The sequence below is a fragment of the Zychaea mexicana genome (genome assembly GCF_025766255.1).
Source record: "Zychaea mexicana strain RSA 1403 chromosome Unknown BDB00scaffold_20, whole genome shotgun sequence".
Classification (NCBI taxonomy): domain Eukaryota; kingdom Fungi; phylum Mucoromycota; class Mucoromycetes; order Mucorales; family Lichtheimiaceae; genus Zychaea; species Zychaea mexicana.
In genome coordinates this window covers 158,764-185,713 of record NW_026516683.1, presented here as the reverse complement: position 1 = coordinate 185,713, position 26,950 = coordinate 158,764, and the positions used below count along the sequence as shown (strand labels likewise).

General features: G+C 44.2%; 8 protein-coding genes across 8 annotated transcripts; 5 read left to right on the top strand and 3 right to left on the bottom strand.

The window, feature by feature from the left end:
• Positions 1-843: 843 nt before the first annotated feature.
• BDB00DRAFT_898879 (uncharacterized protein) lies at positions 844-1,093 on the top strand (the record flags this gene model as incomplete). The annotated part of the gene is made up of 1 exon (XM_053128538.1): positions 844-1,093. A coding segment is annotated over exon 1 (228 nt), but the record flags the coding sequence as incomplete, so codon positions are not given.
• Positions 1,094-1,363: 270 nt separating this feature from the next.
• BDB00DRAFT_813523 (WD40-repeat-containing domain protein) lies at positions 1,364-4,603 on the top strand. The gene is made up of 2 exons (XM_053122770.1): positions 1,364-1,994; positions 2,174-4,603. Exons 1-2 carry the CDS (start codon positions 1,569-1,571, stop codon positions 4,511-4,513), a joined length of 2,766 nt encoding a protein of 921 aa, XP_052981751.1. The 5' UTR covers positions 1,364-1,568; the 3' UTR covers positions 4,514-4,603.
• A 319-nt stretch (positions 4,604-4,922) lies between these two features.
• On the top strand, positions 4,923-7,329 carry BDB00DRAFT_813514 (uncharacterized protein). The gene is made up of 7 exons (XM_053122769.1): positions 4,923-5,404; positions 5,471-5,845; positions 6,057-6,234; positions 6,376-6,454; positions 6,541-6,598; positions 6,696-6,914; positions 7,031-7,329. The coding sequence occupies exons 1-7, from the start codon at positions 5,261-5,263 to the stop codon at positions 7,238-7,240; spliced, it is 1,263 nt and encodes a 420-aa protein (XP_052981750.1). The 5' UTR covers positions 4,923-5,260; the 3' UTR covers positions 7,241-7,329.
• A 3,060-nt stretch (positions 7,330-10,389) lies between these two features.
• Positions 10,390-12,335, bottom strand: BDB00DRAFT_760126 (RNA dependent RNA polymerase-domain-containing protein; the record flags this gene model as incomplete). The annotated part of the gene is made up of 3 exons (XM_053119191.1): positions 10,390-11,444; positions 11,506-11,753; positions 11,824-12,335. 3 exons carry the CDS (start codon positions 12,333-12,335, stop codon positions 10,390-10,392), a joined length of 1,815 nt encoding a protein of 604 aa, XP_052981749.1.
• A 308-nt stretch (positions 12,336-12,643) lies between these two features.
• BDB00DRAFT_235363 (RNA dependent RNA polymerase-domain-containing protein) lies at positions 12,644-14,980 on the bottom strand. Its single transcript, XM_053116587.1, has 2 exons — positions 14,545-14,980; positions 12,644-14,438 (listed from the first exon to the last, which is right to left on the bottom strand). The coding sequence occupies exons 1-2, from the start codon at positions 14,733-14,735 to the stop codon at positions 12,776-12,778; spliced, it is 1,854 nt and encodes a 617-aa protein (XP_052981748.1). The 5' UTR covers positions 14,736-14,980; the 3' UTR covers positions 12,644-12,775.
• A 1,818-nt stretch (positions 14,981-16,798) lies between these two features.
• BDB00DRAFT_235179 (uncharacterized protein) lies at positions 16,799-19,840 on the top strand. The gene is made up of 4 exons (XM_053116586.1): positions 16,799-17,498; positions 17,570-17,944; positions 18,039-18,249; positions 18,331-19,840. The coding sequence occupies exons 1-4, from the start codon at positions 16,974-16,976 to the stop codon at positions 19,467-19,469; spliced, it is 2,250 nt and encodes a 749-aa protein (XP_052981747.1). The 5' UTR covers positions 16,799-16,973; the 3' UTR covers positions 19,470-19,840.
• Positions 19,841-22,537: 2,697 nt separating this feature from the next.
• BDB00DRAFT_813502 (ribonuclease H-like domain-containing protein) lies at positions 22,538-24,524 on the top strand. Its single transcript, XM_053122768.1, has 6 exons — positions 22,538-22,781; positions 22,915-23,108; positions 23,250-23,411; positions 23,533-23,710; positions 23,858-23,973; positions 24,051-24,524. The coding sequence occupies exons 1-6, from the start codon at positions 22,674-22,676 to the stop codon at positions 24,199-24,201; spliced, it is 909 nt and encodes a 302-aa protein (XP_052981746.1). The 5' UTR covers positions 22,538-22,673; the 3' UTR covers positions 24,202-24,524.
• BDB00DRAFT_813499 (malate dehydrogenase, NAD-dependent) lies at positions 24,525-26,005 on the bottom strand. The gene is made up of 4 exons (XM_053122767.1): positions 25,836-26,005; positions 25,590-25,702; positions 25,324-25,498; positions 24,525-25,179 (listed from the first exon to the last, which is right to left on the bottom strand). Exons 1-4 carry the CDS (start codon positions 25,970-25,972, stop codon positions 24,615-24,617), a joined length of 990 nt encoding a protein of 329 aa, XP_052981745.1. The 5' UTR covers positions 25,973-26,005; the 3' UTR covers positions 24,525-24,614.
• Between the last annotated feature and the right edge of the window lie 945 nt (positions 26,006-26,950).

The window sequence follows — 26,950 nt, the reverse complement described above, 5'->3', positions numbered from 1 at the left end:
CATAGTAACGCTCTCTATTCAATGACGGTGCTTATTGCGAAGCAACAAGCTTTGTGGTGAGCATCTTCTTTCTTTTCTCCACCAACTACACATATATTAGTAGCCGAGCCTTTTCATTCTTCACGACTACTAACTAAGGCAGTGACAATGAGTTACAACGCCATCACCTTTAAGTGGTAATTGTTTTTCGAGCCTTTTTTTCCTTTGCATATTAGTAGAAAGTATCATTACTTACTTTAGCTTGGCGCTTCTTTTCTCGCAACCAAATGAATAGGGATTGTCACGAATGGTTACAAGATAACTTTACAGCAGACAACAGCCTTCCTGAACTCCTTTTGAGGGGCCAATACTCACATGAATATAGGTCTATTGCCGAAACTGAATACAAGCAAGCATTGATTATAGCCTCTACATCAAGCAATAGTCTTTTTTCAAGATGGGCAAATGGAGTTATAAGCAAAGGATTTAGTGTAAGCAAATACAATGATTGATATTGTATGCACAAGGTATAAACTTGATGCTTATCCCACCTGTTCTATATATCAAATTATAATATTTAACCGTCCAATTTTCTATGTTAATCGTTCATGATTATCTCACACATGAAGAAGATGATAACCGATCTACGAGACAATATCAATGAGAACAAGGCATATTTACTACTCCCTCGACTCCTGTCGTTAACATGTCGTATTTACCCAATGCTTTGGCTACTCATGACAACACGGGAATGCAGTCGAGTTGTCCGATGGCACATCAGATTCCGTTCTGGAAGACGAGTTCTTTGCTGGTGTCAGCATAATGGCACTCGCACCACCACGACCCACCTTATGCATTGGTTTGATGTTCATCGTGTACTCGAAGTATGTACCAACCTCAATCACTATCGACCTCATCTTTTGTATTAAACAAACTACCAAAGAAACCTCCAAAACAACACCGTCACCAGCATATTGGACTCGCATATGGCCCAAACTATGCGAGATTCTATACAATATTGATTACTGCTGCCATTTCATACCCTCATCATTGGCACGATAATAGCCATCATCATCTTACTCATGACGCACCCCTTCAATTTTACATTTTTACTATCAAAGTATAATTTATAAAATACTTTTTTTTAATTTAAATATAACATCGACAAGCTGACAAGTCAATCGCAAAAGATTGTCCTGCTTCATATATAATAATGGTTATAGTGAAAAAAAAATGATTGGCAAGTTCCTTGATGTGGCTAATCAAAATACAGTGGTTGAAAGCTGGCATTTACTGAAAATTGAACACACTACGGTCTTATACATAGTATAGATCGGTATGCGCAAGAGTATTTTGACGTTGTGTTTCATGTGGGTCATATTCATATTTATTAAGATTAGCTTAAATTCATTTGACATAGCTCAATATCACTAAGGTGACCCAATTTTGATCCAAATTCATATGATGGCTTACTTTCAAAGCCATGCCTCCACTTTCATTGCGGGTGGCCAAATTCTACTTCTAACACTCTAATACACGATTCCACAAACAACAACCACTCGCCCCTCCTCCTTATCATTTGACAAGCAATGTTACCGCCTACGACACCCGGTACTACTACCAGCAGTACCACCACTCATACCATAATGCATTCTACATCAGCAACGACAACTCCATCTCAGGTTAATCCGTCTCATCCTCCATTATCAGTCAACACCACGTGCAATAATAACTCTTTTCCAGCATCATCAACCCCTTCGTCATCATCATCAGCACCAACCACTGTCCAAATTCTCGTGGAACCTTCACCGCTACTATTGACCTCGTCCTCTTCTAATAACAACTCTGCATCTCATCATCTCGATCGCTCTACTATTCCACGCAATCGTCACCGTCACTACAACCATAACAACAGCAACAACCCAACAGCATACCCACTGTCCGACGCAGTAACGCCTCCCAGTCTTAGACCCTATAGAGTATATAGCACACGAGCCATCGGTCGAATGGATAAGGTAATTGAAGCCATGATACAACTGAAACGAGGGCGGGAAAAGATGATCGTGGTGTTGGATATGAGGAGGAACCATGTGAGGAAAACAAACATGCAACCAAAAAAGAAAAAGGGCAAAGATCCACAAAAGTTTCTTCTAGTCCTGAACGATGGAGCGGTTTATTTTCTATTGCTTAATAGCATCAGCATCATGAGTATCTTCTAGCCAACAAGCGACGCGGATCCGTTTCGAGTAACAGCGCATCATCTTCTACGTCTTCATCATCAAATGCTATTTATAACAAAAAACGAGCACGGCTTGAAACGTTCTTACCACCAAATCACACCATTTCTACAGCAACAACAACGAGACAAGGACAATCTGAAGCATACATTGATAAGTACGCCATACCATCACCGTCTTATCCAGTAAATTTAAATGACGATGACGATGCAGTCATCGGCACAGCAACAACGGCAGCAACAGGATCTTCATCCACTGCAACACCTACATTAGCATTAGCATTATCATCATTATCATCAGCTGCATCAGCTGCTGCAGCAGCGGCAGCAGTAGCGGCCGTACCAGCGACAGCAGCAACAGCAACATCGATATCTTTAGAAGATTATGACATTGACCTTGATTCCAACATTGCCGACACATTGCATCAATTACCGAGTATGGTCCACGCATATGGCACGCTTCCACCTGACCTACAATCATACATGTTGTTCCAGCTTCTCAAACGCTCGTCCACCAACACACTGCAGTTTGTCAATTCCATTATTGTTCCCGCGCTTAAGCGAGATTTCCTTGCATCGCTTCCGCTTGAATTGGCGCTTCACGTGATAAGTTACTTGGATGTTGTATCACTCTGTCGTGCTGCATGTGTCAGTCACAAATGGCGGTCGATCATTGATTCGGATATGGGGACTTGGAAGTGGTTATTGGACAAGGAAAGCGCCGAGTATAATGACCCTTGGCAGGATGACAATGAAGAAGATCAAGATACCCTGGGTGATGAAAACGAGGAGGAAGAAGAAGATGAAGAAACTGTTTCGGCTACGCTATCCACTGCGTCAATGTTGGAACATTCGGATATGGATACGGCAGAAGATGGCGAGGGAGAAGAAGAAGAGGATGATGATGATGATATTGATAAAGAGCTAGTAGCTGATTGTGTACCTCATCTCCATCAAGGTGGTGTTCAGTGGCGACAAGCTTGGTATGGTGCTGGTATCAATCAGTACAGTACCAACGCTATAAATGGCAGCGATAATAACAATAATAGCAATTCCAGTAACTACGATATGCATCGTCAGCATCATGGTACTGGCCACAGCAACAACAGCGGCAGCAGAAGCAGCAGCAGCAGAAGCACCAGTAGTAGCACGAGCAGGATGGATATCGACGGCGGTATCAACGAAACTTTTAATCGAAAGGGCAAGTTAAAGGCACCGAATCACCCTTACAAGGATATATACCGTCGGCGTTTCACCATACGCCAGAACTGGAAGCATGGACGCGCAGAACGAATAAGTTTCGAGGGTCATCCGGGCCACGTAGTCACGTGTCTGGAAATTGTCGATGGCGACAAGATTATTTCAGGTGCAGACGATTGTCTGATCAATATCTATGACATTGCTACAGGACAGCGGTACCATTCACTACAAGGTCACGAAGGCGGTGTGTGGGCACTGCAGTATTACCGGAATACGCTGGTTAGCGGTTCCACAGATCGTAGTGTACGCGTATGGGATATCCGGCAAGGCGTGTGCACGCATGTCTTTCTCGGCCATACATCCACCGTTCGATGTCTGCAAATCATCATACCCACACTCGTCAACGGCAGGATGGAGCCCAGCGTCCCATTAATCGTAACTGGCTCACGCGACTCAACCTTACGTGTATGGCGACTACCAAACCTCGATCGTGACGAGCCATTCAATGGCGTGGGTGTTAATCCATGGTTTATGCATACGCTTGCGGGCCACCATCATTCGGTACGCGCGCTAGCAGCACACGGAAACCGGCTTGTAAGCGGTAGTTACGACTGTTCGGTGTGCGTATGGAACGTAGAGGAAGGTGTGTTACTCCATCGGATGGCAGGCCATGGTCAGAAAGTATACACCGTCGTCATTGATCCAGAGCGCCAGCGATGCATGAGTGGAAGTATGGACAGCACAGTACGGATATGGGACATGGAGCATGGCCACTGTCTCAAGGTGCTCGAGGGCCATTCAATCTTGGTCGGCTTACTCGGCTTGACACCTAGCTATCTCGTATCAGCAGCGGCAGATTCATCACTACGGGTGTGGTCACCGGATAATGGTGGGTGCCAGCATGTGCTCAGTGGACATCGGGGAGCGATTACATGTTTCCATCATGACGAGACGAAGGTCATCTCTGGCTCTGAAGGTGGATTGAAAATGTGGGATATCAAGACTGGAAGACATGTCCGGGATCTCATCACAGGGGTGAATGGAGTGTGGCGTGTGGCGTTTGATCGTCGTCGGTGCGTCGCAGCAGTACACAGGTAGAATTCTCTTTTACTATCAGTGACAAGAAAGACTGTACAAATGAGAAACTAAATGTGTTGGTCTTCCTAGGGATAATATCACTTCATTTGAAGTGCTGGACTATGGCGTGTGTGGATTGGAAAAAGAAGGAGACCTTGTGTAGCAGACTTACAAACACCTTCAAGACTTGCACTTCTTCCTCGTTGTCCCCCAATCTTCTTTATAGTAAATATAAACGCGATCCTATTTCCTTTACACTGCCTCAACACATACAGAAATACACATACCCTTAGTCCGTGGTATCAATGTTCCGATACAATTAATATGTGTTGTCGTCACATACATACACACAGCACAATTGTTTATTTAAGATTACGATGCTGTGCGTACATGTGTACAAGTTCTTCTCGTCATGGTCGTACAATCGATTCTTTTCCGGAAAACAATGCCAGTTGGTTCCACCCACTCACCCACTCACCACCTGAGCAGAGGTGAAGTAGAAAGAGTGTAGTTAAAGAAACCCATTCTGGTGTTTTTATTTTCTTCTCCTTTGTTCTTTTTCTTCTTTTTCTTTTCTTTATATAACTCGTTTCCCTCTTCCTCTCTCTCTCTCTTTCTCTTAATCTCTTGTAACACACACACACACACGGAAACCCCTGAGAGAGGTTCTCTGCCCGTTTCGACTCAATCGTTTTTCCACTCGATCAGTAGAAGAGCAGTAAAACGGAAAGAAGTGTGAGAAGGGAAAGACGAAGAAGAAGTTACACCATGTCACTCGAGGGCTGGCACCAAGATGAGTTAACTACTACCACTACCACCACTACAAGCCATCAACCATTCCCTCAATTGTACCTCCAGATCACTACTGTCGATTACAATCGCACAGATCCGGTCTTTTGGATACAGGCTCTTGTAAGTGATTTCCACCCCCACTCAAAAGTCATTAAAAAAGAGAGTATTTCCTTATGTTTTCAAAAGACAACGCTTGTCAAGTATAGACATAAACAACGACGTATTCCTCGATATTACAGCGAACTCGAGAAACTTTACGGCCACCTGACTGCAACACTTGACGACGTGTATATACCCGTTCTTCCCATCTGCCCGAGAGCAAAGTATGACAAACAAAAACGGATGCTTAGTCGGCATTGGTGGGTCGAACTTGTCAGTGGCAACGAAAATAACAACAACTACGACGACGACGAGGACGATGATCATGATCATGATGGGCGGCGACAGAATGGATTACCTAATCCCGATATCAAAATACAACATTGGCTCGATCGAATAGCAAGCCATGAAAGGATCCAGCAAAGTGAAGGATTACGTGAGTTTGTCGAGAGTGATGTCGGGGTAGGTAAGCTTCTCCTATCTTTCTCTGTCTCTCAACACAAGTGGTGGTGGTGGTGGTGGTAACTACGAGAAATGTGTTCTTCCTAGGGCTCCGCTGAAGCCCATGATCATACTCGATTCAGGCCAAGCGCGAAGTCCAAGAGTTTAAAAAACAGGGTTTTGTTGTTATTGTTGTACTAAACTATAAAGTACCTCACATGAAAAAAAAAAGTTCCGACCACAGTTGAACAAGAAAAAGACATCAAAATCCAAACGACGACATAGTGCTACGATACGCAACGAGGATCTTGAACCCGAATTTTGGCTACTCAGTGAACAGATCGATGCATTTCGCCTTTACCTTGGTCACTTGCAGCCTTGTTTATCTCGAGTAGCCCGTGAGCAAAAAGGTTAGAAAAAAATGGAATCTCAGACCGAGAGACTAGAAGGATGATGGAAGCTGTTGTGGTTGTTGTTGCTGAACCTGGAAAATGCAAGGAAGAAAGAGTGAGAAAGGGTGTTTAAACTTTTTTTTCCCTGTACTACTCTAGGCAGCGCACAAGCATGGATGGAATTGGCTTCAATGTGGATAACATATGGTGGTATGGAGCGACATCCAGAACTCTTTGTGTATGTACTCGACGTTGCTTTGCTGCATACAGTTATCGCGTCTATATCTGTTCTAACCCGCCTCTTTTGTTAAACTCTGCACGTAGCATTTATAAGTATATCGTCAAAGCCTGTCAACAGGTACACAGCATTGAGCTATTGCAGGTAAATTTAAAGTTTCTACCTATTTTGTGTGTTTATGTCAATAGATGGGGATCTGTGACCGATGACACTTTCTTTTCTGCCCTTTCGGTTTTACTAGGAAATTTCGTTGAATGAAACATTAGGGGAAGAAGTAGACTATCAAATCAAAAACGCAATGAACGCACAAGGGATCATGACGCGACGGTTGTCGGCACTCTCGGACTATTTTGCAAGTCGGAAGCGGACAGAGTCAAGTCTGCGCAACGTCGAACGGCTCAAATCTTCGTCCAACATAGATCGTGATCAAGCAAATGACGCTATTGCTGAGCTGGAATACGTAAGTAGCACTATTCTTCCATTTGAGGGTTGGAGGCCGAGGGGGCAGGGGAATATCTGTACAGGTGAAAGATGTGTCCAGCTGGTAACTCATCTTATTTGTTTTGCGTATGGTAGGCTCGACTCGTTGAGCATGACGCATTGCAGCGCTACGAGCGTGTTGATAGTCACTATGACGAAGATCTTGAAAAACGTTATAAGCCCCAAACTGCGAATGACATGATAACTTCCATCCGCGACTACGCCAAAAGCCAACTGATTCTTGAAAGACAAAAGCTAGCTGCTTGGCAAAGCATGCTCACCCGTATAAAGCATCCATCATCATAATAAAAAACCTATTTGTATAGTTGTTAAAATACTACGTAATGATACTAATAAAAAGAACTTTTCCTCTCTCCGCTAAACTAGTGCATTAAAGCCCGTTCTCCTTTTTGTATCAAGTAGGTATGAAGAGACGCTTATGTAGAGTGTGTGTTTTTTATTTGTGGTGTACAATTGTTGTTTACACAGTCGCTAACGATCGATAGAATTCTGCGACACGGTCATGAGCTTGCACTTTGGCTTCATTAAAGTTCAAGATCTGAAGAGAGTTGAGTGAAGTGGCTCGGGATAATGCGACGTATGCTTGGCCCTTTTCAAAAACCTTGCCCAAATCCACACGAACACTGTCCAGTGTTTGGCCCTGAGACTTGTGAATACTCATGGCCCATGCCAGCATGAGAGGCACTTGAGTTCTCGAAGCAACTATCTCACCACCTAAATTTTTTTTGTAATCAGTATATCCGAAAGCCCACATGATTTTACACAAGTAGTTGTATCTTTGTTACCTGGTAGCTCGATGCTCCAAGTTTCACTTTCAATCAAAACTTCTCGTCCATCCGTGAACTGGACAATAGGATATTGATTCTTCATTATAAGATCTATATCAATCTCATTTTCAGCTCCTCCTTGGAACCGCGAAGGAGCCATGCGCGATCTGATTTCACTTGCGTTGGAGTAACCCTTATCGCCCGCAAATCCGACCACAATACCCAGCGATCCATTCACGAGGTTCTGATCCATGTTCTTGAGCAGCATGACCTGTGCATTCACCTTGAGTTGGACCTGCACAGGAGCAATGCAGCCTTCCACCTTGGCTTTATCGCCAGTGTCATGCGCGTTGTATGTGTTCAACTTTCCGGGCAAACTGTCGAGTCGTGCATTGTTGGATTTGTCGACTTGATCGCGGAGAGGAAATCTACATGCATAAATACAGATTGTGAATATTACAAGCACATCAATCATGTTGAAGTTGAGTACGAGGCGAATGGAAACGTACAGCTCAGTTGGTTCAATCATGCTATGTGTTTCCGGAACCCGCGAAAGTGACTTGAACTTTTGGATAGCTTTAGCGGATAAGCGACCCAAACGCATTTCGTTCAATATCTCGACAAATTCTGCAAGTTATACATATATTGTCAGTAAGCTCTAATTTTTTACATGTCACTTTTGCATTAATATCAAACATACCCGAGTCTTTTTGACGGAACACTTGTTTCAGCATGAAGTTCTTCTTGATGACAGTTGACCAGGCCTTAGAATCAAATGCAAATCGTTGGATACCAAATCTATTCACAGGCGGCAATTGGAAAAAGTCACCGGTAACGATAAGCTACATAGCAACAACATTAGTTAGATCAGAACGCATTCTTTTCAATCCGTAAACAGAAACTTTGTAGATGATATATGTTACCTGTATACCACCAAAAGGCTTATTGATCCCCTTGAGAAAACGAGCAATCATTTCAATTTTATCAAACAACTCGGCATCGACCATGGAAACTATATACAATGGTTAAGGCCTGGTTTCCTTGAACTGCTACAAAAAGCCTAAAAAGAGGAAGAGTCACTTACTTTCGTCAATGATCAAAACTTTGGTTCTTTTCCACCGATCATTGGCTTTGCTGTTGTGCTTCACTTTTTCAATCAATTTTCCAACCGGATCTTGACCAAGACCAATTCCTGCGAAGCTATGGATCGTACTACCACTGATATTGCATGCTGCAATACCCGTAGGGGCCGTGATAGCAACACCGTCCGGGTGCTTGTCTTTCAGTGCGTCAATGATGGCTACAAAAATGCATATGTTACTTTGATTAACAAATAGAAAAAACAGATGCCATTTATATGGTTATTACCTCTCAATAATACAGATTTGCCAGTGCCAGCTGAACCCGTGAAAAAGATACTGTGGCGTTCTTGTACGACAATGTCAAAGATTTTTTGTTGTTCTGAAGAGAGTGGCGGTCGATACGAATTATTCTTCTTCATATTACCGCTGCCGCCACCAAATGATGAAGATCCTCCTCGGAATGATTTGTTGCCGTTGTTATTGCCAAAGCTTTTCCGTGATGTAGATATCGATTTGAATCCTTTCGTGATGCCTGCACGTGACGGGGTTCCGCTGAGTGATGACAAAGCAGCAGATGATGAGGTAAAGTACGTTGTTGGGAGTTGGCGTTTGTTGGCAGCAAAGGTCGATGAAGACGATGATGATGATGACGATGATGAGATAGAAGGATAATTGTTATTGGAGGAGGAGAAAGAATCAGATGCCGATGCAATAGTAGAGCTATAAGAGCGTTTCATGGATGATGATGTGGTAGATGTTGATGATGGCGGGGTATAACTGGTCGCGTATGATGGTTGGTTTGTGCTAACCGTCTGTTTCCAACGCGATGCCAAAGGTCTTTGAGCAGATACCATACCAGCTCCTTGTAACGTATATGATGAGGTTGTCGTGGGTCGATCCGTTAAGGACATTCCGGACGGTGTCACTATCTTGCGTTCTACAGGAACAACACGTTGCTTTGTCACTGGATGGAATTCCTCTGCTGCTGCTGCTGTTGTTGCTTGTTGAGAATCAAGGCTCGAGAATACAGGTTTTCGTTGCTGTTCATAGTTGTATGTTGGCGTATTTTTGTATTTAGAATTACTGGACAATTCTTGCGTCTGTATGCCCTGACTACCAAAACCACTCGCACTTGTTGTAGTTGAATCAGCAACACGAATGCCCCGATCGAATGTTTTGGTTTCATTTTCGATAATTAGTAAATCGTCTTCATCGCTTTCTGTTAAATCAATAGCTGTCGAGGCTGTTGTTGCTGACGATGGTTGATTATTGTAGGTTCCAGGTCGAACTGGAGCAGGGAATCGCGAAGATGTTGTTATAGGTGTTGGTTGTGCTTGTGGAGTTGATGGTGTTTGTTGTTGTTGCGCCAATGTCGATTGCATAGGTTTTCGATTAAAGTAGCTAAAAATCTTTTGATCTTTTGCAGAGTTTGTATTTGAGCGCGACATGTGATTGTGACTCATTTTTTATTATTTATGAGCTTTTGTGTACTGGATGGAAGTGAGGGAGGAGTGAAAGAGGAAGAAAATATACAGGCGACGCGTCTCGAACGCGTTGAAAGTGGGGAGGGGGGGGATTAGATTTTTTACAAAGTCAGCAGTTGCTGTAATTGTTCGTCCGTGACATCTGCACCAATTTCAACATAAGTACCCAAAGGAGGGGCAAAGTTGGGTGCTGTTGATGTTGACGACGATGCTGCTGCTGTTTCCGCATGATGGACTCGTGGTTGGGTATCTTTTTGTTGCAGTTGTTTCTTAATATCACTGATTTTGAAAGTCGGCATGGAGTCTTCCAGTTCGCCATCGTCCGCGTCTTCATCATCATCGTCTGGGTCGTCGTCGTCGTCGTCGTCGTCATCTTCTTCTTCTTCATCATCATCATCGTCGTCGTCGTCGTCATCTTCATCCGAGTCAATAGTATAGGATGCGATGCGTATATCCGCAAACATATCCTTGCGATGCAGATCTATCAATGTTTCTGGTATAGGATCCAACATGGATTGTTCCACTAGTCGATGCGTGTTCCGTACAGCGATCTCACAAATGTAGTCATAAGCCACCCATGGGAAACTGAACAATGCGCGAGTTTCTGTCGATTGGAACCGTAATCTTTCCTTCGGATGATATGTCACATAATACCACGCTGCCGCCTTGAGTTCAAGGGCATCTTTGGACAGCGGCTCATCCTTTTTGTCGATATTCGTCAGAAACTCCTTGCGATACGACTTTTGCATCAACTTGACCGCCCGAACAACCTGCGTAGTCTGTTCAAACATGCTCTTACGTGTACTTGTCCGCTTCTTCCATTCCATCACGTAGCCTGATACCAGCTCAGCTTCTGTGTACACGCCATATTGGTTCATGAGCGCGCAAATATCACGATTGTAACGCGTCTGCGTGTCACGCGCTTCAATGATGTACTCTTCACTGCCCGCCAGCCATACGCGTGGATCATAGGTCGAGTCTTCCAATAGCTTTTCGCGGTAATGCTCGTAATCGCTGCTTTCAATGTATCGGTATATTCTGCCAAGCACCTTATCAGATTGGTAGCTCCTCTTGTCTTGTTTCTGCATGAAATCGGGAAACATCCTCGCTCGCAGATCGTCGTCGAATCTTGCAGGTCGTCCTGTCTTTGGGAAGTCTATATTATAAAGTATTTATGGTCAATGTCAAGGGATGTGAGTAAAAAACGGAAAACTTACCAACAGCTAAAGAATGCAGCTGTGCTAAACGAACACAGCGACCATCCATCGCACCCATCGGCGACTTGTCAGAGATAGCAAGATGAGAGTTGGCAATCTGACCGAGGTTGTCGTTGTTGATGTAATTGACAAAGAACTTTTGGATATGGCCGATCTTGACTTGATCCACTTGAATTGGATCCTCACTCTTGTAACTGAACGGGGAATAGTTGGCTTTGGGTGGCAGCAGAGTCTCGTCCCATATAACGCTGTGAAGAAAGAAAGAACGGGTCGTTATTATCAGCAACTTCTAATAAAGTGATATCAATGGGAGCTTACGTATAGTCATCACCATCCAGATCGCCTCCTGACAACATGCTAGGTAGATCACGGAACCCCTTGGCCGAAAACACGACAACATCATACAAATGTCTGAGTTTAGGGCAGTCAACAGCTATCACAGTGCGCACATCACCAGGATGGAAACACGGGTTCCGGAAAATGACGCATGGACCAACGATCGGTGGTCTGCGACGCGATGTCGCGTCATTCGCAGTATCCGCCACCCGGACATAAATCTCGCCTTCTTCCAACGAATCTGTCTCATCCAACATCCCCAGCAAGAACGCGCCCTTGGCCACATGAATCCGAGCCCTTTCCTTGAGATCCTTGAGCTTGCTCACTCGAAAAACATTGAGCATATTGCTGATGTACGGATCGCGTCGTTCCAGAAATCCTGAACTAATGATACGGGCCATGGTACTGGCATTACCATGCTCGTCCATGTTTTGGCAGATCAGTTTGGTCGCATTGGTCGGATTACTAAGCATGTTGTTCATCGAGTTGACCATCTTTTGTGTCATTTGCATAAAGACCTGGTCCTTGATGCCCAGGCAAGAAAGCAACGTAATGGCCTGTCGGTTGAGATAGGCCGGTAGATAGTTGGATGTACGGATCACTTCAAGCATCGTGTGAGTGGAGTCGAACTTGATCTGGCTTGGCCGCAGCTGGATCCGGCGACCGTTCATATAGTTGGATAATGAGAGAACGCCTTTGGCTCCACCGAGACGGAATTGGAAGCAGCTGGGTGTGGCCTCTAGTTGCAAGTGTTGCGCTACGTCGCGCGCTAATCCCGGAGAAATCTTACCAACGCCATCGGAAAAGGTGTATCCGTTGCGTTCAATGTCGTCAATCACCTCAACTTGGTTTTCATTCAGTTGGATCGTAGGAGTTGTCGTTGAGAAGCACTAAATTGATGCCTTTTTTAGAAAAACCGAAGATCATCGTGGAGCTATTCCCCTCTCATCACACCAACAGCATTGTGCCAACTTCTCCGTATCGAAGCTACTGTTTTTTTTACCTGACCCATGCGCACTGCATTTTTGGCAATGGTCTTGACGTGTGAGAAGGTGCCCATCCACGCTCGGATCATACCAGGAGTAAGTTCCTTTGTAGGCGCGAAAAACCAGCAACCATGATTTCGAAGCTGTGAACTTGAAAACGCCAAAAAATCATACCGACGTGCACCAATCTGGATCCCATTCTGTAGGGTTTTATAAATCCGTGCATAGATAGCGTCGCTGCTCTCCCCACCAAACGTGGCAGCAATACGCGTCATGCCTTCATCCATGAACTGGACGCGCAAGAACCGATCCGCATGTTCTGAGAAATGACGAACGACTCTGTTGCTAACTTCAAGAGTTGGCGTTTGAAGATACAACGTTGTAGGCGTGACAATGACTTTACGGATTTGGACACAATGATTAGGTACGGCCAGATCCGCAGCGATCTTGAGTCCGTTTTGGCTGAATATCTTGTAAATTGCATCATAGGGTTTCCATATGCGCGAAGATTCTTGAAGTAACGCCAACAGAATACCTCGAGGGTATTTGGCACCTGCGTGGCCGACTTCATTCAGCGTCTCGTACAAGGTGTCGTCAAGACTGACTTGGTCGATCAGTCCTTGTGTCACTGCACATTCCAGGTAGTACAACACGTCAAAATCGTTGATCTGCGATGCGCGTCGTGAGTGCGTGTGCACTGGTTCAGATAGTTGGGATGCTGGCAAAACACGTAGCGGTAATTGACGCCGCACGTTAAATTTTTGTGGAATCAAGTTGAACTGGGCCGCGTATTGTAGCATCGTTTCAAACTCGTTTAGCATCCAGTCTTCGGTCGTTTCGAATTTGAGGCGGTATGTGCGCCATGCTGCCAAGTTGATTCGATGGGCTGGGTGTTCTGGACTAATTGGGATGCGTTTGCCATTGGGTTCTTGATTAATCAGTTGCTGTGCCTGAGCATCAAGTGGTATCTCCATAATACGTTCCCAGATTCGAGTCACATCCTTTTTCGTTGCTCTGACTTCGGGTCGGCCGGGCGGTGCTGACCTATTATTGTTGTAGTTGTTGCTGCTCATACCACAATTGTTGTATCCGTGATTATTGCTGCTGTTGCGGCTATATCTGTTTCCACCCGGTTGTTGATATTGCCTCTGGCGTAGTTGCTGCTGCTGTGGTAATGGTGGTTGTTGTAGAGATGGTTGCTCTTGGATGTACCTTTCTCGAAATGTCCGTGCCGGGCATCGCAGAGTAAACGTGAAATGCGTCGTATTTTCTTCGCGCTCCAACTTTATTTCGCCATCGATGTTGTTGAAGGGGAACTCCATACGATACGTGTGACTCAAATGCTGAAACCGTACAGACATGAGACGCGCGGCGAAATCCATGATCACACTGACATCGCGCTCGCAGGACCACATATTAACAAAGGTCTTGGGGGCCAGCATGGTACCGAGTGAGAATGCTTTTGCAATGACCCATGTTCGATCCGATTTTCTCGACGTATCACGCCATGGATGGGTTGCTGCAAAGCCTTTGGGTGCAAACTCTATTTGGACCGCTTTGCCATCGATTCTCAAGTTTGATAAAATGATGTTGTAGTCCGTCAGTGGATGGCTATTACATCCACGGTTGTCATAGTTGTCAGTTCTCCTTTCTTTCTTTTTTTCTTCATTATACACAAGCATATAAGAAAGGGCAGAGGAAGAAAAGTAAAACTCACGCGAAAAGAATGATTGCAGAACATTTGGATCGGTTTCGGTCGTCAAGATCAATCTCTACACGATCTACTTCGCCCACTTTGTTGAAATAGTCATTCAAAGTTTCGGCAATCGTCTCCCGGTTAAGATTCGAAAGTAAAAGACAATGTGGGTCGAGGTGTGCCGGCAGCTCATCGAGTCTTTTGATCGCCATTGTTATCAAGGCTGTTATTTGCTAGCTTGTATCGATTGTCGGTGGAAATGAGACAGCAAATATAAAGGAAAAGGAAAAAAGGGGAGGATCACTGTAGTAGTGTGTGTAATGTGAATTGCAACAATGATTAGAGAGGAGAGAACGGAAAACAGAAGGTCCGGGAAATGACACGATCTCACTCACATACGCGCAAAACGCGCAAAAATAAAAGTGGTTGTGCTCGTTTTGCAACAAGTGATATGACAACTGCAACAATCAAAATAAGCAGCATTTGTCTGAAACACAATTTCATTGAGAGATGCCGTGCTGTCCGTGTGCATTGCATGCAGGTTCTCTCTCCTTACTTTTTTCCCCACCAACAAAGTTAATCATGCATCACTACTGTATCCAAGGAAGGAGAAAGCGTAGAGAATATTCTATCAAATATGTTTTTTTTTGGCTATTTGGTGATTCGTTATGACGATACCATAGCAACAATTTTGCTGCTATGGGGATTTTGCTGTTACATTAGCCGTCTGTTAAAGTACATCATCGTCAAGGAACCATAGCTTGTCGATATCGTTACGATGCTACTATCATGACTGACAAACACCAATAAAGTAGGTGGAAAAGATGTCTACATCAGCCTAGAACTTTTGTATACTTCTCCCTCGTACTGTTTTGTGTGATTAATAGTTTTTCGATGACAGAGATTGATTAAATATCTGCACTTTGCCAACATATTATAGTGGCAACGTCAATGATTGTACGGCCATATAACGACGCGTGGATTAACAATTTACGGCAAGTGTATAATTAAACTGGTGTATCAAACCAAGTAGCTTTAAATGAATTGTGTGGCATGAAAACGTCAAATGCGCGTAGTTCATGCTTCTCTACTGCGTGTTGTCATTACTTTCACTATATTTTTTACCGTTGTTCTTTAAGTACTATTCCTAAAACACAATGGTGGAAAGTCAACAACAATGACCTCCGTGATCCTTTAATGTGCTTATGTGCAATACGTTTCGCTCACAGTCATCCAGTATGCAATCATTCTCAAAATAGAAGAGTACAATTACTGATCTAAAATTGTCAGAGATATACTGTACAGTAAAGTCGCTTTAAGAAAACAGGGCTTAAACTTGCGCAGGTTAAGTACGGATTCCACAGCCGAGTTGTTATTGCCACAGGAACTTCATATCACTACTTTGACTTATCACTTATACGCGACATATGAACGCTTCGGCTGCTGTTGTGGTGCTGTTGTCAGGATATATGCTCTAATGTGTATGTAATTAACCAGACATCCCTTGTACTAGGGAAGAGTTAGACTGAAAGCGTTCGCTTTTTCATATCAGCCTGATGTTAGTAGGCTACGAAAGAACCAGTCCGACGAGAAAGCTTTCTTTTTTGAGCCGCAACATGCATTATAAGTATGCTCTACTTTCATCGAAACGCGATAATAATGGGTTTGCTACTCTACTAGCCTAAGCCAGAACGTGAAAGTCTTGCTGACAAGTTCGAAGAGAGCGACGGATATCACAAGTGCGTTGGTCCGGTATGCCGCTGCAATGAAGCGCCTATTTCTGCCACTGCTCAATCTAAGGGCGGAAGTTGATGTTATGCGCATAAGCCCAGCTGCTTGGTTTTCTTCCTCCTAGTAAAGCTGCAGCATTACAGAGAGAGAGGCTCCGAATAAATTAAGGCACCAATTTCTCACTGTTCTAAGAGTAACTAAACCTTCTCGCACACCACCACAACTCTTACAAAAAAGAGCTTGTTCTTTCTACTATCCAATTAACCAAAAAGAAAAATAACGATCTGTAACAATGTAAAATGACCCTGGTCTTTTTTCCACTGTACACGTCAAAAACGATTGAAGAAAAAGCGGGCTGACAAAGTCGTTTCTGATGAACTAGATCATCACTTTCTCTCGCTTTTTTTTGGCCGTTGTTACGTCTGACGAGCAAAATAGATAACTTTAATTGAGAATGTCGTTCATCGCACGGTCAAGAGCCAACAGCGAGATGTCATCGTCCAGTAGCAGTCTGAGACTCGGGTAAAAAAGATCCTTTTTCGTTTTTTGGTTGTGAGCGATCGAGGGAGGTTTACACATACACTGGCGGCAGCAACGGCAGCACCGGATCTGATCATCTCACCACTACCCAATCCTTGCTTTTGCTCTTTTTTCTTTTCCTGCATCAAACACACACACATATTTCTTTACCCCAATAACTCTTTTTCATCGTGTTGCGCATGTTTAGAGCTTGGGTGGACGATCTATTTCATCGCTATACATTTCCCGCACATACATGGAGTGATGGGGCACTAGACAACAACAGCTCTCATCGAGTCGAGATTCATTATCTTGGTGCGTCGTATATGCAGAGCGGACCATACAGTGTTTCAAGTGCAGCCTTTTATGAAATTACGGAAACAACGGACAAGGATATTTGTAACGAAGACAACACGATAGTGGAGCAACAGCAATACGTTCTATCGTCATCTGTATCATCACCGCCAATTTCGATGATCGGTGGTGGTGGTAATAGTTCATCTGCTGCTGCTTCTACTGCTTCTGAGAACAGTGGCAGTAGCAATCCAGTAAATATGCTTCCCCCGAAGAAAAGACGACGGCATAAAGTCATACGGAACAAGGTCGTTTTCTGTGTCGACCCTCCGCCTGCGTCAGAGCTGCATACTCCTTCTCCTCATCTTGACTACTACTTGTTTCCTCACGATGCCGTCGCAGGAGCCGTCAATGATGCTCCTCCGTTTGAGGTATTGACTTTTGGGAGTTAGTTAAGCAGATGAAATCAGACCAACAGTTATCTCTCTCTTGTATGTTATAGCTTGTATTCTCTTTTCATGTGCCACCACCTTCCTCGTCGTCATCACCATCGTCATCAATGGATGGGCCTCATTTTGAGGAAAGAAGGCCAACCAAGCTGGAAGAGTTTGCTGCTGTATGCAGCAGTGCCAATCGAATGCACCCGCGTTGTCGCTCGACAGATCCAGGTACAGGCGATAGCAGTAGTAGTCATGTGATGGCAGCAACAACCTTATTGTCAGCGGCAGCAGCCGCTCCTCTTCCTCCGATGCCATTTGATGATCCTCGTTGCAAAGTCGTAAATATGCGGATATCCGGTGTGTCGAGACGGCTCTTTGTTGCTATCAAGCAGACGGTGTCTGATTTTGAAACAGTGTGCGAAAGAATGGTGCAGTTGGTAAAGTATTTTATCGGAAGGATGGGTAAACGACGGATACAGAAGAATGGCGGCTTTCTGTTATTCACCCACATATTGGAAACCCCATCTTTAGATGAAGTATCATACGCAACAAATGGCTGGTCAAAAGGGTTCTATATCCAATGCACCACGGCCCTTGCTGACGCCAGTACCGCCATCACCCATTATTACCTCTGCGCATGACGCCGAGTGGGAAGAGTTGCTAAATAGCAAAGACCAGCATCAATATCACCATCATCGTAAATCTGACGCGTGCAGCAGTGATGATACCAGCTTCGACAAAGGTAAAAAAAGACAAGATCAAGTCAGAATTTTCAATATGCAGGATTGAGCGACCCTCTCTAACAGTAAATATTTCTATCCAGTTGATATGCTTGTCGACCCTATACCTAAAAACAGCCATTCTAATGGCAGCAGTAGCCACACTAGTGCTTCACGAGCGCCCATTTCACCACGCTCCGCATCTACGACATTGAGCAGCAATAGTACTAGTAATCATAACAGCAATAACAACAACAATATTACTACTGCTACCACTGCGACCACCAGCACATCCAAAACCCGAAATAACAGTTCCGGTGGGGCCGTAAAGAAATGTTTATACTGTGGGTCCAAAAGTACACCCATGTGGCGCCGAGGACCTCAGGGTGCAGGCACACTGTGTAATGCATGTGGTGTGAAATGGAAGCATGGCAAAATTCTGTCGGGAAGCACAAGCACTGATATGCTAGGTTCATCTTCCAACATGGATCGACCTCCAGCAGCACCCAAGGAACGACGTGGATCGAGTAAGAGTGACAAAAAACGCAAGAAATCAACAAGTGGTGGAGGAGGTGGTGGGAGAGCGGATCGACGTGGCGGTCAACGATCTGCTTCTGCAACACCTGTTATGGAGACGACGCACGCTGCTGGTGCTGTTACTGCACCACCATCGTCTTCCTCTTCAGCATTTAAATCGTTGCGACAACAACAGACCCATAGCAACAGCTTCGACAATAACAATAATAGTGATGATGACGATATGGAACGCAACATTAACGCTGCACGAAATCTGAGTATACGTGAAGATGAGGATGAGTACCATCCACAACAACAACAGCCTCCCAGCATCCGCAGTAATGCAACATTTGCTGTGCCATGGCTACCGCGCGATAGCAATAGCAATAATTCATTTGCTTCGGAATACCACTTTCAGCAACACCAACATCACCACAATCACCGTCAGACAATGACAACAGCAACCGCAGCTATAGATGCACCCAGCTTGTCTTCGTCATCCCTTTCAATATCAGGCTCTTATAGTCCTATTGAGTCTTCGCCCAACTCATCACCGCGGCTATCATCGGCGGCGCCATCGGTTGTCAGCATGCACCACAGTAGACGACACACCATGGATGTGGCAATGGCGAGCAAGTTCGGGTACAGTGAAGCGTCATATCCAATGTCGGCCGGCGTGGATGCTGTAGAAGCAGCAGCTCTGTTAACTTTGCTCAAACGGTCCTAGTCTTTATTCTATTCTGTTCTCTGTAAACATATATACTTCTTCTGCTATGTTGCGCTCTACATGTTTTTGTTCTTTTCATTATATATTTCCTCGCTCTTTCTCTCTCTTTTTTTTCCACAAGTCACGATCCTCTTCTTCTTCTTCTTTCTCTGTATTTCACCCTCATTACACACGCCCAACACATACAAGCACCACCAAACTCATTCTCTCCATATTTCAGTATGTACATAGTGTTCGATGTTGTTATATTAAATTTTTACCAACTTTTATGCGAGTGTGGTGTGGTGCTACAACGATGTCGAGAGTTTACCCTTAAAAGTAGAAACTCAGCGAAAAGAAGAGGCAGCAACAAGCAACTTGGAAATAAACATTACTGTGTTGTGAGGCTTCTCACTGTTCACCAATGAAGTCTTCCGGAACCCGGGCAGGTGCAGGAGCGAAGCAAGCAAATTCATGTACAAGAGATGTTCTTGTTTGATTCTTTTTTTACGGTGGAAAGGGGCAGGGTAATGGGCGGCTCGAAAGGAAAAAGCATGACGTGACTCTAGGACCAATGTTGAAAGCACAGCACCCACGGTATCTCAATTCTCTGTGGCATATTTACGGTCAGGGCAGTGAGAAAGTGTACAGTTCGCCTCTCGTATACGTCCATCGTCGAGCGAATACATATTGCGCATCCATCGGTTCGAAACAGTGGGGGCGCGTTGGACCGGAGCTGTATTCATTGACGACATCGAGTACACTTTTTCCACGGTCGTTGCAAAGAGCCAATGAAAAGTGTGGCGGTTGGCGCTGGCTAGTTTTCCGTATAGCTTCTTCTCCCGGGCATCTCCCTTGTTTGTTGTCCTTTTCTTTTCTTTTTACTCGCCGAACTGTCAACCTTGTACTTTCAATCTCTTTTTGCGTTTCTTCCTACTCTTTTTGTGAAGCGTTGTAAAAGTCCCGGCAGCGGCCACAGGTTTCGCGCGACTCAATTTCTCGACAGGCGTGACATTGTCTTCGAGCCAATTCTGCAAGGACCACATAATGGTTGGCAACTCCTTAACCTGCTTCCCGACTACGGTGAAGGTCGTAATGATGCCGCGGTCGCCACCTAGAGCAATATCGCTCGAGATCGAGCTCAGATCAATCGAGCTTTGCTGTTAGATCATGTTAAGCTATACATTATCCAAAGGACATGATAAGAGTTAGCAGGATTTCCATAACAAGCAATCACGATCACCTTAAAACCGCTAACATACCTCGGGAACCATATTTTGCCCTGCTGTCTCCTTGTCTGGAAAGTATTTAAGGCTTTTGCTTCGATTCAGAAAGGAACTTTGCAAGCGGCACAGGCATTCTTGACAGAGATATATGCCTAATATCTAATGACGGCGCATTCCTCGCCATCATCCCATTTTTATATCAGCTTTCTGGCCCTTGTCTGTTGTGGATTGTTTGGTGGTTTTGCTTTAGAGTGTTGTTGTACTTCGGCTGGATGCTGGCGATATGCCGCATTAAGTGCTCGGCCTCGGCAGTCTTGACCGCTTTTTGAATGTAGTTCTGCAAGCTTTTTTTGGCTTTGGACCACCTACAGTGACCATGATGATCGTTTTATGCTTTATCCTAACGACTCGTACCGTCGGTGCATTCACGTACATTAGAGTCCAATTCGACTGAAGACCTCGGCTGCCGAATATGTGCCGTATCTTGTTCATAAAAAACATGCCCGCAAACATGGCTTCCTTATAGCCAACCGCGGTTTACGTTGATGTTACACTGTATATGCTATGTCATAATAAAGAGGTGGTTAAAATACTTTATTGCCGTCGACTGTGAAGAGTTGGTTCGGTACTTATGTTGTCCAAGAATGTCAGCGAGCAAGCATATCAAAAAGATAATGAGGTTCACCTGTGCCTTATAGGAATGATCAACGCTAAGAAGTGTGCTAATCAAAGTCCTCCTTGCGTCGAGAAATTCTTCATGAAGCTCTAACATATATGTAACTCGTACTTGATACCTTGTCATAGACCTTTCTTGAGCTGCGTGTTTTGGTAATCCTCTCTTGTCAAAACGAAGGTGTTTCCCAACATACCATGCTTTTTGTCGTGCAACTCGAAAAGCATGTTAATGAATGGGCTAGAGCCTACTTTTTTGTATACTAAGAGCGCACCACATTCATCATCGTATAGATAGATATACCGGTACGATGGTCTGCAAGCGTTTCTTCGCGCTTGCCTGTAACAGCTTCTTAGCTGAGACATTTGTAGCGATAGGATATGATATAAAAGTTGTCGGTTGAGCCAGTAACTCTCTGTTCTTTAGGGCCAGTAGCCCATCCCTGGGCTTGTAGCGAGTTGGTACAATCCTGAGCAGTGTAAGGGTTTCGGCGATCGGATAGCAACAAATGCGGATACACGCGGCATATGTAGTTTCGAAGGGCCCGGTCTCGGTGTTGAATCCTGCTTGAGGAGACCATGCAGTGTAAAAAATGATGGGATTGAATCCAGAAGGACTTGTGGCGCTAACATTAAGGTAGGCCCTAACACGCGCCTCATCTGCATCAAATCTTCTTCGAAGCAACTCAAAATAACTGAAAGGAAGAAGGCGGTGTCGCCTTTCTCGGTGCCATTGTCCCCTTGGGCGTGCTCTGCCACTAGTGAAGAGATACTGCTACCGTCTAAGCAGCATATCCAAAAGTCAGCTGCATGAATCATGTATAAATACAGGGACCCTTAAGAACTATAACCATCAAGTATGATAGTAGCCTTCAGTGGTAGATTGTTTTGAAAGGAAGAGTAATTTGACTGGTAGGGGGAATTGATATTTGGGACGTGTAGACAAAAAAATACAACGAGAGATTTTGTACATGTCTATGGCGATTTTCGCGTCACAGAAAAACCTGTTTTGTAGATGGCGTTGTTTGCTTGTTCAGGCGTATGTGCTATCAACGAAGAACATGCCGCGCCAGTGGTCAACCCTTCCTCATGCCGCACCTTAACTTAGGCCTATGAGCCTGCGGTGTGCGTGTGTCGGAGCCAAATGGTGATTGGGATTAGTTAGGCGTGCGTCGTCACGCTTCAGTTAACCTCTTTTTCAATTCTCCCTCTCCCTCTCTCTCTCTCTTTCTTTTGCTCCATACTTACACAACCTTGACGAAAACCAGATCGAAACACGACAACGCACTACATACCTATTTCTCTTTGGAAAATAAACGGGTTTTAAATGCACGCCAACGATTCAAAATACATTAAAGAAGTATGGGCAGAAAACTTGGAGGAGGAAATGGCATACCTCCGCGACTTAGTAGAAGAGTATCCATATCTTGCCATGGTAAAGTGTTTTCCCTTTTCTATTACCAATTGAGCTCATTTGTATCATCGCCATTATTATTTGTTATCTCATTGTTTCTCTTCTAATTCTTAATATAACAAAAATACACAAACGAAAACGAACAATACAACAGGACACGGAATTTCCAGGCGTAGTAGCAAGACCTATTGGCACGTTTAAAACGTCTTCAGATTATCATTATCAAACGTTACGATGCAATGTAGACCTCTTAAAAATCATTCAACTGGGTGTAACCTTTGCGGATGAACATGGCAATCTGCCACGTAATGTGTGCACTTGGCAGTTCAATTTCAGGTTTAACCTATCGTACGTTTCTTTTCTATTGGTTTATAACATATCGATTGGAGAAACAGCAGACAGGGAGAGAGAAGAAAGATCTGGGGATTATTCTATACTAAGGTTGCCCGTTATCCTCTAACGCTTATCATGATCTCACTTTTCATACAGTGATGATATGTACGCACAAGACTCGATCGAACTACTCACCAAATCCGGCATTGATTTTAAAAGGCACGAAGAATACGGGATTGATGTGGAACATTTTGGCGAGCTGTTGATCAGCTCAGGCTTTGTGCTTTTGGACGATGTAAAATGGATATCATTTCATAGGTAAGTAAGGTGGTTTTGTATGCTGCTGCTTCTGCTAGATGGCATGATCTGAGTCGCATAGAATGAAGGAGGGGGTACTTTGGCTGCTATTGCTAACTTGATTTTTCATTATTCTTTAAAGTGGGTATGACTTTGGTTATCTGCTCAAACTCCTCACGTGCTCAGCAATGCCGGCGGATGAATCCGAGTTCTTTGATATCCTACGAATCTATTTTCCATGTATATACGACATCAAGTATTTAATGAGGAGCTGTAAGAATCTGAAGGGAGGGTTGCAAGATATTGCGGATGATTTACAGGTAAAGTGCTTTATTGGACGATGCAGAGTATAAGTTTAGTTATTATCCTATGCGTGTTAACAAAGACTTATTTCTTGCTTTTCGTTTGCCCCCCTCTGCATGCCCCCTTCGCCTTCCAACAAAACCCCTTTATTATTACGATAAAAGGTGACACGGATCGGGCCACAGCATCAGGCGGGTAGCGATAGTCTACTGACTTGCACAACGTTTTTCAAAATGCGACAAATGTTCTTTGATGATCGAATCGATGACCAAAAGTACCTGTAAGTGTTAATTTGAAAGGATGGATAGAGAGCAAGGGAAAAAAAAGACATGTGACACTCACGGTAGAATGGGTTAGTGGATACCTGTATGGTTTGCGAAGCAGCCCAACGGTGGTCCAATCGCTCGTTAATGCAACGAGCAATATGTCGTTAAACTCCACACCGTCGGATGCAGCAAGTGTAGTGAACGGGAAAGCAGTGTTAAATGGTGCCACCAAAACCGCATAACCGTTCATCTCTGCTACTTTCTCCCATTCTATTTTCCATTACACATCTTTTTACCTCTTGCCATCCGTCGTTCATATCCACAAGCTACCCAAACCCTTCCGTTACGTTTTTCTTTCGTGTTCTATAACTTCTTTTTCTTTCAGACATTACATATACAAACGCACGCACACTCTCACCTAAACATCATTTACCCTCTCCTCTCGCTCTCTTCTCACATAAGCACGCGCAAACTTCCCTTACTGTGCTCCTTCTCTCCTCTCTCCACACGCACACATACGCACACTGCCACATGCGTACTCACACATTAAATAAAATGTTATTTTCCTGTTTTTAACTTCTTTTATTGTTTTTTACTTAATACCAATACTTATAAAGAAAAAAATGGTTCTCTTGTTGTGTATACGTGCTTTTCTCTACAACTTGGAGTCGGCAACAAAGTTGGTTCCCTTGGCAATGTTGCCCTTCAATTCAGCAGTTGCCTTGGTGAACAACGACTGCTCATAGGCAGACAAGGAACCGATGGGCAAGATAGACTCGACACCGTTAGGGCCCAATTCGACAGGCACCGAGAAATAATCAATACCATTACCAATGACACGCTTGGTATCCTGAGCACCCTGCTTATCAGCATCCAACTGAACATACGTGCATTCGACAATCGACTTGCCAAAGAAAGCGGCCTCAATAATGCTCAGAGCGAACCGAGCACCAGCATAAGCCATGGACAAGGTAGCACTGCCAGCTCCGTTCTTGGCCTTGACGACCTCATCGCCACCAAACTGGATGCGGTTGGTGACCTTTTCAATCTGTTCTTGGGACAACGTGTCGCTGCCAGGGACCTGGGACAACAAGGGCAAAATGGTAAGGCCACTGTGGCCACCAACGATTTTGCAGCGGACATCCTTGGGGTCCTTGCCGATCAATTCGCCAACAAATGTCGAAGCGCGGACAATGTCAAGTGTGGTGACACCGAAAATTCTATTTGAATTGCGTGTTTGTCAGCATGAATTTTATTTTTTTGATATAACAAGAAAGAACGTGGGGTAACCCGCTCCACCTTCCCCACTTTTTTGTAGGCACATAGAGTATATATCATGTTGATCGCTGAAAGAAATACTCTACCTGCGGGGATCATAGACACCGTGCTTTTTGAAAACCTCGGCAACAATGGGGACTGTCGAGTTGACAGGGTTGGAAATAATGCACATGAAAGCCTTTGGGGCATATTTGGCAGCAGCCGTGGCAAGGTCACGGACAATACCAGCATTAATCTTGAACAAGTCGTCACGAGTCATACCTGTAATGAGCATCGTCCTTGGTTAATGAAACCAAAAAAAATGCAGATCCCATATGTACTTTAATTACTTTGTGAAGTTTGGAATTCTTACCAGGCTTGCGCGGTACGCCAGCTGGAATCACGACAACGTCCGAGCCCTCAATAGCTTCCTTGAGCTGTTCATTGCCAACATGGCCAGTAACCTTAGACTTGGTGTTAATGTGGCTGGTAGATTCATCATAGCACGATTGTCGGCCATTAGTACCCTTATTTAATGTGTTTACGACACCCTTCCCCTTGTCTCGGACGAAAGCTTCGCTTCTGTCCGACGGTTTCGTTATTCCAGCGTATATTTTACCTCAAATCGGCGGCAACACCCGGGGTATTGACAATATCATAGAGCGACAAGTGAGTGATTCTAGGGGACTCCTTCAAAAGCAAAGAGAGCGGCTGACCGATACCGCCAGCGGCACCACATACAGTAACTTTAACCATTTTATATAAAGAGAGAGAAAAGGCAGAAAGAAAGGCTGTATAATTTAGTCTCACTGCTGGCGGTTTAAAAGAATGATGTTCATATGTCTTTCCTTCCGCTCCGAGGGCAGGCCTAACCCCGAAATTGGTAAATGACACAGTGTGGGTGGATAAAATGGGTGAGAAAGTGAGCCCTCTTTTTTTCACATGTGATATATAAACACGGGTATATATTGAAGGAACAGAGGATATACACGCCATTATTTTGCCTTGAGGGCAAAGATTCTGTTTTCTCGCTCTTTGGGCCGTGAATACATGATATTGTGGGGATAGTAGGCTACTACATTTACTGCTGTCGTAATCATACTATTACCTCATACAAACACCACAATATGCACAGTTATTTTGTATGCATCCAGCGAGCTATACCGCTGTATGACGGGGAAGTTTATCGCTGTACATGTACGGGTATTTACAATCCAACGCTTACTATTATAGAGCAGTAGTGCTACAAGTCTACTAGGACCATGTAGTAGAATGAACATGTTCTTTCTCAGAACCTTTTTATAAAACAGTTCCAGTGTACATTGCTCTTCTTTTGGGGTCTACACTACAAGCATAATGGATGGTGATCGCTTTGTTTTAAAGGTATATACATGATGAATAAATGAGGTTTGAGAAATGCTGAGGGGTGCACATTCACGATCGGGTTCCTTGATGATTATCATCATAATGTATCGCTATAGTACGAAAACCGTCCCTTTCTTACCGCATTGTGCTGTACATTGATCTCTAGATACCACCAATTCATTGATATATGGGAGCGTTCAGTGTACAATATTCAAATACAGTGGGTCCCCGCGTTTTGCAACCGTGGTATTTCTGAAGATAAGTTGCAAAAGATGAAGGTTTGCAACGAACGGTGGACGTTCAGCTGTAGAAACAGAGAGCAACTATATGTCTAACGTCGCTTCTTTACGCATCGGCTGTGTAACATCT